The following is a 16,171-nucleotide window of genomic DNA, read 5'->3' on the forward strand; positions in this document are numbered from 1 at the left end:
TTACCCTTATAGTCCACTGTATAAAGTTAGTACAAGTACTATATTCAGTCATTTGGTTATACCTGTATGTATTTTCTAATAAAGTTATTTACATTACATATATATGCCTATGTATTGCGCATTGGATAAATCAGATAAGACACCATTTTATATAGAATTGTCCCAATTTATTTATACAAGGTTAGTTAAGATATACATGACCTGTAAACATAAATATCACCATGTCAGAACATTTTTATACAAATACAAAACCAATCTAAAAATACATACATGTATCAGATCTTAATAAACAATGCTGCACCAAATAGTTTTCTTTATTATCACAAGTTAACAAAATATACCAGAACAAATGCAACCAAGATTGATTTTTAAAATACATTAATACACCTTAATCAAATTTCACAATAACAATTATTTTACTATGTAAACAAATACATGTAAGATTAAAGCTTGGTTATGCTAAATAACACAGTTGGAAGAAGAAGAAAAACCATTTAGAAGTTTCAATTCAAGCTATCAAATATAAAACTTTTAAACCATGTAATAAAAGATATTTTCCACAAAAAGATAAATTTTAAAACAAAATACAAAAAGCAGTCCCCACTGTTGGTTTCCATGTAATAGTATCACACTTGACAGCCTCATGCATACAGTACTCGCATTAACACGGTAGTAGTATCATATCTGAATAAATCAAATAAAATTTTCACATCGACATCCTACATTGTACATGAGTGACTGAATAGCATACTCATATATCCATGTATTCATTGATCATGTATATTCCTTAATCATACTTTGTATGACATTTGAAAAAATATCACATGCTACAAATCACAATGTATGATAATGAAGAGTGTGTCGGTTTTTTAAAATAGGTGAATTAGTATGCATGAAAATGACAAAAAATTATGCACTGTGCAGTTCAAGTCTATTCACACAGGGGTGGTGAGTAAATACATTAAACAGTTTGTATCTGTCCCCGATTCATCAGCTGTGTTGTGTCTTGATTGGGCAGGAGAGACCTCAGTAAATTTTGAAACACCCCGAGGGATTCCTGAAGACCGATAGAGGACAGGTAATGGCTGTTCCAAGCTGCCTTATGTGGTTCCATTAATTCTAAAATCCTGCAAAAAAATACAGCTTGATTTAGTACATCTTCATACAAATCCAGTGATTTAAACATGAAAGGAAAACAAGGAGTTGTGAATTACATCTCCAACTTCCATCATCTCTCTGTTGTCGTGAGCAATGCACAGAAGGCTTTGAAGATGTGAACATCTACATACATATCGAGAAAAAGATTCTACAACTAGTCTGGAATTTTGACACTTGTAATTGTTGACGAACCAGAGAAACGAGTAAATGGTTGCCCTAACATAGCTACACTTTTGCTAGATACTGCGGCTAATCTAAACATATCTATATTTCAAAAATCATTCTTACACGATATACATTTGAAAGTTAATTCAGACATGCACATCATACTGTAAATGTCACCCATGCGTAAATTTATCCACAATCTCTGCACAGATGCTTCATTTTAAAGCAATCAGGACATTTCTGGTTTCAAAATCATTAATCAGTTAATGGCATCAAATGATCAGTTAAAATACCAAGTTCCAGTTAAACAGAAGCAACCTACACTCACACAACAAAACATGTCCATCTAATGTGTTCAGTGATGCAGTAGTAATCAAATTAAGGATTAACATCCAACTAAACCATTTCCTTTTAAATAAAGTGCATTGATTGGGTACATGATACATATCTATGATTGCATGTTTGAAGCCACAAGTTGTGACACTGTCATTTGCAATGCCATGTTGACCAACTTTTGGGTCACAACACACCTTCAACCCAAGATGCATTAACTCACCATGTTTGGTGGTCACAATGTTAAAAACTTTGGCGCCATGGAAAGGTTTTGTCACCAGGAATGGAAATATGAGAGCCTATCACTCACCATTCAGACAGACCGGACAAAAACAATATGCACCCCAACTATACATGTAGTTGCGGGGACATATCAAGAACCTTAGACCCAAACAACTTTGGAATATTTGCATTTGGATATGATTAGTGTAGTCCTGCTACTCTTGAAAAGAGTTAGTTTTAATTAATTCCCTGTATAAAAAAACTTTTATCTTTTATTGTAGCCCTTGAATTGAACAAACTTAAATTTAAACTACCTGTAGATGTTAATTTGCACATTAATATGACTAATCATGGCTTTACTGTCGTTGAGATGAAGATTTTTAAAGATCCTTTCCTACAAATTCTTACGTAACACTTTGATCCCTATCGTGGCTCCAACCTACCAACACTTTGAATAGATTAGAATCTGCATTATCTGGGGATGCTTGCATATTAATATGACTAATCATGTCCCTGCAGTGCTCGAGAAGATTTTTTAAATATATTATCTATATATCTTTTCTGGCCCAGTGTTTTATGAAAATATTTTTAAATGACCCCACCCTATTTTTGTCTTTTCATGATTATCCTCCTTTGAAGGGAGCATGACCCTTCACTTGAATAATCTTCAATCCCCTTTACCCAAGAATAATTTGTTTTAAGTTTGAGTGACATTGGCCTAATGGTCTGGAGAAGAATTTTAAAAGATGCCACAAAACTATCGCTAAATCTTATAATTATCTTCCCTCGAAAAAAGATGTGGTTCTTCATTTAAACATACTTGAATCCTCATTACCAAAGCATGCTTTGTGGCAAGTTTGGTTGTAATTAGCCTGATCCCCTTGGTTGAAAAGACAGAGTCCAGCTTAAGGTTGATCGATCCTCATGTGATGTCATAGTTTTTTGCAAAAATCTTAATAAATCAAACTTTGCGCATGATAGAAATATATCTTTCTGAGGAATTTTACTCACTGGATATAATAAAAAATCTGGTAAACTATTAATTCTGAAAAAGTTTATATTTTCCATAGATAATCAATTATTCATGATTTAAAAATTTTTGTCAAGGGCAATAACTCCTACACTGGAATTTCCTCTACTGGATGTCTATTATACATTGGTTTCCCTAAGTCACCAATGCATGGACATTTATTTGCGCACAAACAGCACCCCACCTACCTGTTTGCTATGTCAGTCTTTACAGTTGCTGTTAGGTTGTTAATGCCAAGATTAATGGCAGCATAACCCGAACTTCCACTCGGATTCTTCCCCGTTATAAGGAGGGAGCGGCATATTCTGTAACGAGATGTATATTTATCAACTTACCTTATAAACACAACAGTATCCAGGTAATAATGAACACTGGAAAACTCATTTACAACAAGATAAGATATATACATGTAGATACAGCTTTATACAATCACAGATATTTTCACAAGGACTATGCATGATATGGGTCTAATTTCGACTCTAAAATGACTTTCAATATTTTGAAACAAAGTTTTACTATATTTTGATAATAGAGTATGCACAGGATTTTGGTATTTCCTATTTAGTTCACACACACCTCCCTCTTTAACCCCCTCCCTTTCCACAGACTGGCCTCTAATGGCTTACCTGGTGGCCAGTAGCATGAATTCACATGCCAGGTTTAATTCTGACATCAGCTCCCCTCTCTCCTGACACTGGGGGTCCGCATTGCTCAACTCCTGTTGACACTTTCTGATATGGCGGACTGTACGCTTAAAAGGAACAGAGAGACTGTTATAAGCGGTCAGTGAGACTAGGAACAGAACGACTATGATAAACGGTCAGTGAGACTTGAATATATTGTACACTGTATCTATCAATTCTGCATCAGTATACAAGTTCTTTGACTTATTCTTTTTATTTAACATCATGTCCCAGTGACAACAAAGTCCAGTTCTTTTTGGATCCAATCTCCCATCACTTTCAGTTTTGACAACTTTTTCAAATTCAAAAACTGCATTAAAAAAAAAAACCAGTCTGATGTACAACACACAGTCTGATTGACAGACAGGTCAAATACTAGATACCTACATTTCGTAAATTGGAGATATAAAAGGGTATTCAATTTTTCTCATCTTTCTGATAAACAGGAGACTACAACCTCTAAATAAATACAAGTACTGGTAAAATGTTTCCACAAAAGATAAACTATAAATGTAAACTTCTTACCTGTACGGCCTCTATAGACAGGTGCTCTATAGAACTATAAATGTAAACGTCTTACCTGTAAGGCCTCTATAGACAGGTGCTCTATAGAACTATAAATGTAAATTTCTTACCTGTACGGCCTCTATAGACAGGTGCTCTATAGAACTATAAATGTAAACGTCTTACCTGTACGGCCTCTATAGACAGGTGCTCTATAGAACTATAAATGTAAATTTCTTACCTGTACGGCCTCTATAGACAGGTGCTCTATAGATACTGTGTCAGGGGCCATAAGAAATTTAAAGAGTGTGGACCCCAAAGCATCAGGCAACCTCTGAATATCCCCAGCTATGACAGAAAGGAGATGAAAATATTGTTTGCTTCATTTTGAAACTTCTAGTAATGTCTATTGTGAATGCTGCTTTATGAATGTTTTTGAGGATACACTCTCAATAAAAATTTTTAAAAGAAAAATCATTTATAGAAACTTTTATTTATTTCAATACATGTATATATTTAAAAAAAAAGAAAAAAAAAAAAGAAGTATTCGACTAAAAACTCTTACCTGCCTGTGCCCTGGCGCATCGGATTAGGTAAGTCTCTGCCCTGCCAAGTTCTACTACAACATGGCCAGCTATGGATTTTTTATCACAAAACACATGCTGGTTCATCAGCTCCCCCAGGTTGGAAAACAGAAAGTCCTGAATAGGAAGCACATCATCATAATCACTATCATCATCAACAGCAAACAGCACAGCAAAAAATGTAAATAAGCATGGGTTGCAAGGAGAGAGCGAGAATTTACTGCTAACTTTCTATTAACACTTTCTCAGACAATCGAAAGTGACTACCTGGTGACAATTTGAATTCCAAGATAATCCAACAGTTAACATGTATGCTGGCCAGGAGAATGTGTGACTGTTTAGGTGTCCTTTTCCTGACCAATCACAGACCACTATCCCAGTACAGCCGTGAGTCACCCCACATTTCACAGCATTGTAAATATTTTTTATAGCTGCCTCAGGACATCCTGCAATACTGCACAGAAATATGCCAATGAACACAAGTGTGATTGTCTCCCTTTCTTTCTCTCATTCACAGAAATATACCAATGAAGGTGTGTGTGAATCTCTTACTTTCTTTCTATCATTAACAGAAATATGCCAAGGAACATGTGTGTGAATCTCTCACTTTGCTTTTTCTCATTCAGAGAATTACCACAAAACAATCTGCAACCTACAGTTCCAGCAGAGCATAAAATAAAGGATTTTACCTGTTCCATGCAGATGTTCCAGGACAAAGGAAGAAACCCACACTGAAAACAACAACAACAATAGATTCATCATAACTTGGTTTTCCTTAACTCTCCTAAATATACATTTATACACAAGTACAAGTATATGAGAGTTTGTTTCACACAACATCAAACATTCTTTTGATTGAAAGTAGTTAGGTGGAACACGCTAGAACATTACCCTTTCTCTGATAAAGGAGTGCAAAATCTTCTAAATTCATAGTCTGCCTGTAAAACAAAAGTAGAGGAATTTAAAGCATATGATCTTACAAGAAATAAACTATGTAACCCTATATACATGAAGGTTTCACAATAGCCATTGTCTGAAATACATGTAACTGTAAGAGAACTACTTTTAGTAGTACAAACTCAAATACACGTTCCTACTCGGTCGTTCAGTTCTCTCATATTGTCAGAGGCAAATCGCACATGATGTCAATACTTAAACACACCACGCCTCCATACCTCTTTATTCCAACCATAATATGCATACATACTACACAAAAATGCATTTCAATGAAAGATTTTGAATATTAAATTTTCCACATTTTTTCAAAATAAACAATACACCATTATTGAAGCTATTTTTCTAGCGGACCTTTGTACCTCTATCCCATATTCATTGATAAGTACGTTAGGCGGAATGTCAAACAACAATTTGGTATCCAGTCCATGGAGAGGATAGCCACAGATCTGGATGGTTTTATCTCCGTGGAGCGGGAGCAGCTTCATGGAATCACTGATATCCAGGTTACCATCATCTGTATCCAAGACGAAGCTACTCAGTCTCGGACCCAGACTGACAAATCTGTAGAGAGGAGAAAAACTATACAGAATTTCTGTAAACAGCGTGCTATTACACATTGTCATTCACTTATTACATGAACCTTTCAGTCATATTGAAATTTCATACTAACAACATGGTTATAAAGATGCCCTAATAATTCTCTTGAATGTAAAAGCATATCTGCAGCTTACTGAGCATTCTGGAAGATAGATATGAAATCCTGCAATGTGGGATAAAGATCATCCAGGTCTTCATACTGGATCTGTGGCATCACATCTAAGACTGGCACCATCTGAATGCCTCGGTCACTACAGTAGTTATCTAAGTCACACAGAGAGCTGCAATACACACACAATGCAATAAAAGTAATACTGTCTTATATGAAATGACCGAAGCACCTGAGGTCTTATCATGAACATAATAGGTACAATTACTTGAATCTACATTGCACAAGGATGTCTTCTAATTCATATTAATCTGAAATATTGTAGCCATTATATTCTCAAGATTTACAAAACTCTTTCCTGCAGTAAATTTCAGTGTCAATGCTTTGACCCCTACTTTAGGTCAACCTTGACATCAAGGGTCATGGCACTGCTAACATATTCCACACATTCCATGATGTGCAGTGACACCCCCCCCCCCCCCTCCATGACATTAAATATATAGTATCTCGCAAATTTAATAACAGAGCACAACATATAATACATATTTCCTAAGTTTATGTTCAGTTGCAGTACTTACATGACTGACAGAATCAAGAACATTCCACATGTTTTATATCTTTATTTGCAGTTCTTACATGACTGATATAAAACATGTGGAATGTTCTTGATTCTATGTTTTATTTGCAGAGTGTTCTGTGTGTTTGTTTTAACAGGAGCATACGCTCAAATTGACAAATTTAGCCATCCTTCCAGTTTTTGTTTTGGATCTGCTATTCTTTCAATTTACAATGTTAAAATCAATCAATATTACAAGAAATAAAATGTTTATTTATAAGTGTTTATTGATTTTCCACAGTGAGAGGTATGATTAGAATGTTGGACTTTGTCTTATACATGTACATGACAACACACACACACTTCTGGATTTGGGAGGAGTTATCATCCTTTTGAAATTCCACAATATTCAAATTCATAAACTTTTACCCTTTGCATCAATAACACTTTTAAAATTAAACTAATTTCCTAGAATTTTCATTCTCTGTAATAAACATAATAAATAATTGAAAGAAATTGAATTTACTGTATATACTCGCCTATAAGTCGGAATTTTGGGAGTTAAAATTTGGTACAAAACTCTATATCCGACTTGTAGGTGTGTCCTCAGAAGAATAGTATTTTTATGGATGGCATAATGTATAGTATTTTTTTTAACTAACTAGTACTCCGACGATTATTATGATTCATGTTGACTTGATATATTATATTTTTTATGTATTCTAATATCATGCATAAAGTACAAGTATTTACAAATCTTAATGATTTTATTCATTTTAAGTGTATATTATTGAAATTGATTTGCCGAGAAAATGAATGAATAGTGTCGCATTTATCAATACATGTATATCATTTTAAACAGAGGTGAAAACATTAGAGCATTGATTTGAAATTGTTAACCGATTCTTGCAAAAAGTTATACCGAATTACAAGTGGGTCAATGGCATATCCCTCTAAAATAACCTTAAAAATATACAACCGACCTATAGGCGAACCAACTTATAGGCAAGTATGTATATACGGTACTTTAAATATGTTTCAAGATTTGCATGAGATTAAAACTTTCTAATATGTGTATAAAGTTTTGTTATCTAATACCCATTGCGGATATTAATTTCCTGAAACGTAAGTTACTGATATCTGGAAGTAGATGGGGCAATTTTCATATCTATTGATGTAACTTATAGGTGTACAGCTCACAAAGGAGAGAATCAATTGATATGTAAATACAAGTGACTCTAAATAACTTGGAAGTTTAAGGTACTTTGATAAAACGTCGAGAGATCAAGACATTGAAAGACTGAAAGTTGAAATAAATCCAGAAATTAAAGGTCCAACCATTATAGTTCACATTTTATAGTAATCAGACGTACATGTATACATGTACATGTATATTTAAAACTTCCTGAGTGAGTTTTTTGACATGATTTCCTATTTATGTTTTTTTTTATTTTTAAATTTTTGTTTCATTGTCAAATCAAAACAATCTTTTCAAAATTATAGAGCATCATACGGCAATTCGGTCATCATCTAAATAGTACAATTAAACAATTAATTATACCCCCCCCCCCAAGTGGAAAATTAATTATACGCTTGATTGATGACAAAAGTCTGAAGATAAAGTATTTGCAAATCTATAGGCAAGATTTAAGTTTGTGATAAAAAGACAAGGAGTGGAAGACATGATGTTCTAGCACTTTATCCATTACAAATTTTTTCATCAAAAACAGACCTTTTGGAGTAAGGTGCCTGCCACCCAGGCTCGTCTTTCTTTGTAAACCTACAGTATATTTGAATCTGAAAGGAAACCATTGAAAGAAATTACATCACTGTTTTCTTGGAAATTTTGAAAAGAAAGAGTTCAAATACTGCTAAAAAGATTTCCTTTACAGCATTTGCAAATTTTGAGGTCCACGTTCCATTGCTGTAATACTACTTGAAATTTCAAAATACTAAAAGTGCATTGAAATATCAAAATACTATTAAAAGTGCATTGAAATATCAAAATACTATTATAAGTGCATTGAAATATCAAAATACTAAAAGTGCATTGAAATTTCAAAATACTATTAAAAGTGCACTGAAATATCAAAATACTATTAAAAGTGCATTGAAATATCAAAATACTACTAAAAGTGCATTGAAATATCAAAATACTATTAAAAGTGCATTGAAATTTCAAAATACTATTAAAAGTGCATTGACATATCAAAATACTATTAAAAGTGCATTGAAATTTCAAAATACTATAAAAATGCATTGAAATATCAAAATACTATTAAAAGTGCATTGAAATATCAAAATACTATTAAAAGTGCATTGAAATTTCAAAATACTATTAAAAGTGCATTGAAAATGAGAAGAAAATACTTTTTAAACATACCATGTTAATCTTATTCAGAGATAATGTGTCTATAACACTTTTAAGTGAATCCTTCATGAGTAATCTCCCCTGGGAAATATCCAGTAGAATTCCTCTGTAATGAATGTCTGGCCAATCGTCGATCTAAAGTGGAATGAAGGTGAACTTTTGTACCGTAAGACAAACTTTAACTAATCTAACCGAAACAAAAAACCATAATCACATACACTGTACGTAGTATTTAAAATTTCATGAAATACTTACCAGCAATGGCGGTATATGGATTTTCTCATCCTTGTACAGTGAAAATAATTGAAAGACTGTTGCTATTGCATAGTGCAGACTGAGTATATCGCTACATACTATCTTGATCTGTAAAAGCAAAGAATAAATTTATGCAATGTGTGATGCTAATTCCTGCTGGTCATTGATTGTTATTGGCCTATGTAAGTGAAAGGCGTAGAAAATGGCTATCTGTGCAGAAAATGATCGACACATGCCTGATACATGTATTGAGACCAAGAACACACATATAAATCAGGGACTTAGGAACATTAACAATTTCAAAGCAGATGTAATTTGAATTTTTACTATATTTTGTTGATTTATTGTCAAAACGACAAATAAATACTCATTTTTTTACGATATCATGATTTGTTATAAAATCAAGATACAACCTGTAAATGTATCACATCACATTGATGTATCAAAATATGTTCCATATCATAAGGTCTGTGTATTGTTTCACCCCTACTATATTGTAAAACTTTGAAGTTCTATTGAGACCTCATCCAACCCCTACAATGATATGCCCCCCACCCCCCTCCCCCAGTCATGATTTTTAAGGGTTTTTTTAATCTGCAGCATTGGAGGATGGTTGCATATTGATATTACTAACCATGGTTCTGCTGTTGCTGAGAAGATTAAAATAATATTTCCCATATATTGCCTTGCTAAAAATTGATCCCCCACCTTACCCCCCAGGACCATGATCTAAATAAACTGGAATCTGCATTTACCGAGATGCTTGCCTATCAACCTGAGTAATCATAGCCTTAGTAGTGGTACATGACAAAAAGATTTTTAAAGACTTTTTATTACATATTCCCATGCAAAACTCTGATCTCCTATTGTGGTCCTATCCTATTTCTGGGGGCAATAAATTTTGCATTTCCTGATGATGCAATCATACTTATACATGTATGTCTAATCAGAGCCCAGATGCTCTTGAGAAAAAGATTTTGAAAGTTTTTTCGTTATATATTTTCACATAAAACTTTGTTCCCTTATCATGGCCCCATCCTACCCCTGGTGACCATGATTTGAACAAATCTAATCTGCACTCCCTGATGATGCTTGCATATGAATATGTCTAACCATGGTCCTGCTTTTTCCCTATATATAACCGAGCCATGATTTGGACAATCTTGAATCTTCATTATGTGACAGAAAGCTTCTATATAAATTTCGTCTAATCTGACCCAGTTTGTTCTCGAGAAGAAGATCCCAGAATATCAATCTAATTAAAATTAGATCTTTGATCCGCTCATGCAATCGCTACACTTTGTGATCAAAGATCTAATTTTAATTAGATTGCCAGAATATCATCTTTTTTGCTCAGTGGTTCTAAGAAGATCCCACCCTATTTTCTGCCTATTCGTGACTATATCCCCTCGGAGATGGCCCTTCTTTGAACAAAACTTGAATTCCTTTCATCCAAAGATAATCTGCCAAATTTGTTTGAAATTGGTCAACAGTTCTAGAGAAGTAAACAAAATTGCAAAAAGTTTATACAATGCCGACAACAATGCTGCCACCAGCAGAAGACAACCATGTCCCTGACCTTCCATCGGGAGGTGGGGGTAAATCACATATACAGATGTATGTATCAAACTGGAGAAAAACTACAGTATTGTAATGAAGTGAGAAAATGCGTAGGACTACACCATTTACTTTCAGTATATCTGGCACATACCTGACTTGATGAGATGGACAGTTTGTACAATGCACAGCCTGGACAGACTTGGTTGTTGACACAACATAGAATGTGGGGTACAGAGAAATTAGAAAGCTGAGTAAAAATGTCTACTGTCATATTAAGACTAAGCATCTCAAAAGTGGACTTTCGGATCTGCCATATCCTTAACACTTCTTTGGAACCTGTGAAAGAATACACTATTGAGTTCAAATTTGTCACAAGTCAGAATCAATTCATCAAAGTGCAGTGCCAATACAATTTATTCTTTTCTATATATACATGTTAATCATCTTCTGTCGGATACCTTTATGTCATTACTGTATTATATAAACTTCCAACGAGCAATTGTGCAATCAAAATGAAATTCTTTTAGCCCACTTTTACGTGTACATTGCACTTGTTCTTTCCTGGTCACTTACTCTCCTTGGGACCTGTTGAAACATACACTGGAAGCTGATTATCTAATGTAAATGGTTTTCCATCTCTCTGTATGATGCTTTGGGGTTGCGGCCAAAGTAACCCTAACTTCTCTTCTGTGACCACTGGTTTAGGAGGCTGCAATGTGGAATCCAATGACATCTTGTTCTACAAACAGTAAATACCAGATTAAGCTGTGCTACAGCAACACTTCCTTTCAAAGTGATATCATAGTGATTTTTAGAATAGAGATGAAATTTCTGCTATGATTTTTTTTTTACATTGTTGTGTAGTAGATATGTGTTTGATAATACAACAGCGAAAAAGGTAATAATTCCAAGAAAGATATTTGCTCCTTTGCACATACTGAAAATGTTGGTGTTTTGAGCTGAGGTGTGGGTGACAGAGGGCCATTTACATCTCCATTTGGCAGCGGAGAGTGGAGGGAAGTATCAGATGTACTATCTGCCCTGATGGTCAACTTCTGAAGTCCTTGAATAATAATAATATGTCTGCATATCAAAGCTTCTTACAAATTGCCTATAGGCCACAATGCTCATCACGGTCTGTCATCTTGTCCAAACAAAAACAAACAGTGGACAACCCAAATAACTCACTTCAAAGATAATCAATAAATGGGTCGGTGGATACATAAACCAAGAAATAAAAAGACTGTGGCCTTAGGTACAATAACAACTTTTGGCTGACTCTGCAAAGATAGATAATTCAAATCACTGATAGGTGTATGAATTCGTTGTCTCATACCTGATTGAGCTCCTGTTGCATTGTCAGTTTCATGTAGAGCTTTGGGTGGATTATTCAACACCTTTAGAACCTGAGGTTTTCCAGATGCTAGATCTACAGCTGTCTTACCCTCATCTTTCCTGCAAAAAACCACATAAAAATCATTTACAGTGACAGAAAGGTACTGTAACCCCAACACAATGAAATATAACCATACAATGATACTAGTGTGTTAATTCTCTGAATTCACAGGACTTGACGAAATCATTGACAATCATGATTGACTAGTTAATAGAATTTCAAAGCTTCAGAGAAGACCAATCAAAAGATGTGTTGATGAATTTGAACTTTTGAAAACAGCATCACTAACCCACATGTGACCTTGGCCATGGGGTCTGAGTTATGCATTAACAGCTCTGTAACAGCTTGAGCATCCCCTCTCTTGACAGCATCATGGAGTGGAGTACATCCGTTAGCATTCACAGCTCTCACATCAGCACCACGAGCTACAAACCAACAGATACATGTACAAGCAAATTCATCATACATATGTGTGTAAATAAAAGTAATCAGACTTTGAAATGACAAAATCACAAAAAGTTTTTCTGCTGAAGAAAAACAAATGGATATTTTCATTAGAAATATTTGCGAGTTAAATTAACACAGCTAGCTAATACAGCTACATGTATGTGAGTAGTAGTTCATCAATATCAATGATAAATTGGATCGTCTACTCACTACAAAGGCACTGTATAACAGCTCTGTTTCCAAACGAAGCGGCCCAGTGGAGCGGGGTGTTTTGACTCTCTTCACTGTCAATCAGGTTCACATCCACCCCCGAAGCAAACAGCTGACAGACACGCCCTAATCTGCAAAACATCCACACAGCTACTTATTTCTCCTTATTCAGAACAGCAGTTACCATGTGGTCACAAGATATCTAGCCTTGTACTTTAGTTACTATAAGTAACTTACTTTGACTGTGCTGTCGCTTGAAGAAGTTCCTCACTAAAAACCATACGAACATTTTCATCATCAACCAAGTCATACGCAGTTTTTCCTGCAACATTGGAAGCATTGGCTTATACATTTTTCAAACAATGCTTAAATATATTACAACAAAGCATGTATATTGCAAAGATGTTGTCTTTTAAATAAGATAAACTGAACTGTGAAATTTTAGTCATAATTTTAATGCAATATTATATGTGCAATTGTGAAACTTCACTAGAGATATCAAAACAATTATTGGTTGGTAAATATTGATAATTCATCACATACCTGCATCATTATGGATTCCTGGATCAGCATTTGCTGACAGTAATGTTCGTACCATATCTACATTTCCTAGCTGTAAATTTCAGTATTATCAAAACATTAATGACACTTTCTTGTGTTTTGTTCTGAATTTTTATTCAACTAATTCAAGCATCAATTGTAAATCATTCAATATCCTTTATTTGATACTATGAACACAGATCATTTACCAGTTTAAATTATATGGACAACTTTACTACTTTGTGTATACATATATACAGTTTTCATGCCTCTGCATTCATTGAACAACCCACAAATTAACTTGTTTGTTTACAAATACAACAACGGTTTCCACACCAATTCAGGGGTAGACAAATAGCACTGCCCGATGCCCAGGACAGCTATTTCTTAGCGTTGGGCAGGTAAAATTTAAAAGGACTTGTCTGTGGGCAAGTGAACTTTTAAAGCAAAATGAAAATATAACACAATCATGTCAAAATTAATGTAAATGTATCAACTTGGTCAGTCAGATAAACCAAAAGTAGGTCAGCATTCATCCGACGATTAAATGGCAATACATATAACCCTCTAGAAATGACATAGATCACTAACATGTTTAAATGTACAGCAAAGTTAAAATAGATAGCAAAGTGCCAAATCTACCTAGACACAATGTCAAAGCAAACGTGCAATGCTTTGTTGAATATTGAAACATGGACAAGATAAAAGTTTGCGACATTTAGCAGGAAAAAGAACCATCAGCCATTTGAATCTACAAAGCATGCAGAGTATAACAAAATAAAGAGAAACCAGGAATATCTCTAGTTCTGGGACCAAATTTGGCCGTTGGTCGTGGCACTATCACGAAGACCAAAGAGAAATTATAGGAATGAAGTGATTGAATAAAATACAACAAGATAAACAATTTCAAATAGTTTTATTTTTGTCTTAATTTAAGATGGGACAAGTGAATTTTGTGGTAGGGCAAGTCAATTGGGTGTTTCTACCTGTCCTTGGGCAAGTACTTCAAAAATTTATTTGTCTACCCTCGACAACATGGAGTGAAAGCATAATGACATGTAACACAGAAATGGTTAAAGCAATCTGAGGAATTGCATTAGGACAGTAAATGTTATTTCAAAAATATAAACCATCACGGTGCAGGTCATTATAGTGCAAGAAAAGTTGACAATGACACAACACTATGATAGAACAACTTGTGGAAAACTCCGCATCATACGTACACATTCTGAAACTTCAGAAAATTGATTGAATATCAGTTATATGGTAGTACCTTTGAAGATAAATGAAGAAGTGTTCCCTCCTCGCAACATACTTCATTCAAAATATCTCTTAACAATGTTGGACTGTATAAATCTTTATCTACAAAATAAAAAAATTATGCATCATAATATTAGTTAGTATTGTAACGTGTAGCGGTCACCCAGCAAAGTGCTGATCATGCTCGCTGTTGCTTAAGTTGCATGATCAAGAGAGACACTCTACCACACCTCTAGAAAAGCTAGCTCTCTAGCAAGGCAGTTCTCTCTTATACTATTCCCTACACTTACCCCACTCAGGGACGCTAAGTCCCGAAGCTTAGCACGAGTACTCTCCGAGTGTTTGGCACCTGGTTAGTAACAGCATCCGCTGTTCCCGACGACAACCACCGTGGTCCCCAGAGCTCCGAAGAGACTCTACCTGAACCAGGTCTCCCACCAAACACCAGAATCCCACCATTGCCACCAATTTGTAACGTGTAGCGGTCACCCAGCCCAGTGCTGATTACGCTCGCTATGGCTTAACTTGCGTGATCAAGAGAGACACTCTACCACACCACTAGAAAAGCTAGCTCTCTAGCAAGACAGTATAAGTTCCCTCTTAAACTGTCCGCTACAGTATAACTTTTTAAAAAAAAAATGGAAATAACAATTCAAAGTTGGAAGCCATAAGACAGCAAGATTCCTTGAGAATGTTTAACTGTGTTATGTCTGGAATTATATATTATTAATAATTAATATAAATACGAAACTTACTCTGCTTTGAGTATGGGGTAGGGGTGGGGTTAATGTTGAGGAAATTAGCTATTTTCAAGTGTCTTTGCATTAACATGATGGTGATGTCATATCCAAAATACATATTATATCTACAATTTCATAATTCATAATCCTCTATGTAATAAACAATCTCAAGAAATAAACATAAACTTCTGACAAGTCCTGAGGAAATTCGAACACTGCCACATGTACATACCTTTCTCTACTGCTGATATGATAGACCGCAGTATGTCCGTCCTACCGTTAGTTACTGCTGCCTTCAATTGATCTACTATTTCTGCTTTGGAAGACATGTTTCAAACATGCAATAAAATGAGTAGTTCTAGTAAACATGCGTACATCTCTCTTCTGTTTGCTTGACAAATCGGTACCGGAAGTTTACATCGTAGGAATACTTATTCACTGCCAACACAGGAAAACTAACTGATGAACATAACGATAGACAATTAAGCCATAAG

At 34.7% G+C, this 16,171-nt stretch overlaps 1 protein-coding gene across 2 annotated transcripts; it reads right to left on the reverse strand.

Annotated features, from left to right (window-relative positions):
- Positions 1-145: 145 nt before the first annotated feature.
- LOC125650577 (uncharacterized) lies at positions 146-16,049 on the reverse strand. Of its 2 annotated transcripts, none has more exons than XR_008802784.1 (23): positions 15,910-16,049; positions 14,951-15,039; positions 13,681-13,750; positions 13,375-13,459; positions 13,138-13,268; positions 12,770-12,905; positions 12,421-12,539; positions 12,023-12,147; positions 11,658-11,823; positions 11,236-11,420; positions 9,525-9,632; positions 9,282-9,404; positions 8,631-8,695; positions 6,368-6,514; positions 5,996-6,197; positions 5,571-5,617; positions 5,369-5,410; positions 4,947-5,133; positions 4,661-4,796; positions 4,337-4,443; positions 3,535-3,659; positions 3,018-3,213; positions 146-2,844 (listed from the first exon to the last, which is right to left on the reverse strand). XR_008802784.1 is itself a non-coding variant. In XM_048878970.2 (23 exons), the coding sequence occupies exons 1-23, from the start codon at positions 16,004-16,006 to the stop codon at positions 962-964; spliced, it is 2,775 nt and encodes a 924-aa protein (XP_048734927.2). In that variant the 5' UTR covers positions 16,007-16,049; the 3' UTR covers positions 146-961. The 2 variants fall into 2 exon arrangements, 1 of the variants encoding a protein (XP_048734927.2); XM_048878970.2 differs by having other exon boundaries at positions 146-1,127; positions 3,097-3,213.
- Positions 16,050-16,171: the final 122 nt, after the last annotated feature.

The sequence above is a fragment of the Ostrea edulis genome, chromosome 5, assembly GCF_947568905.1.
Source record: "Ostrea edulis chromosome 5, xbOstEdul1.1, whole genome shotgun sequence".
NCBI lineage: Eukaryota > Metazoa > Mollusca > Bivalvia > Ostreida > Ostreidae > Ostrea > Ostrea edulis.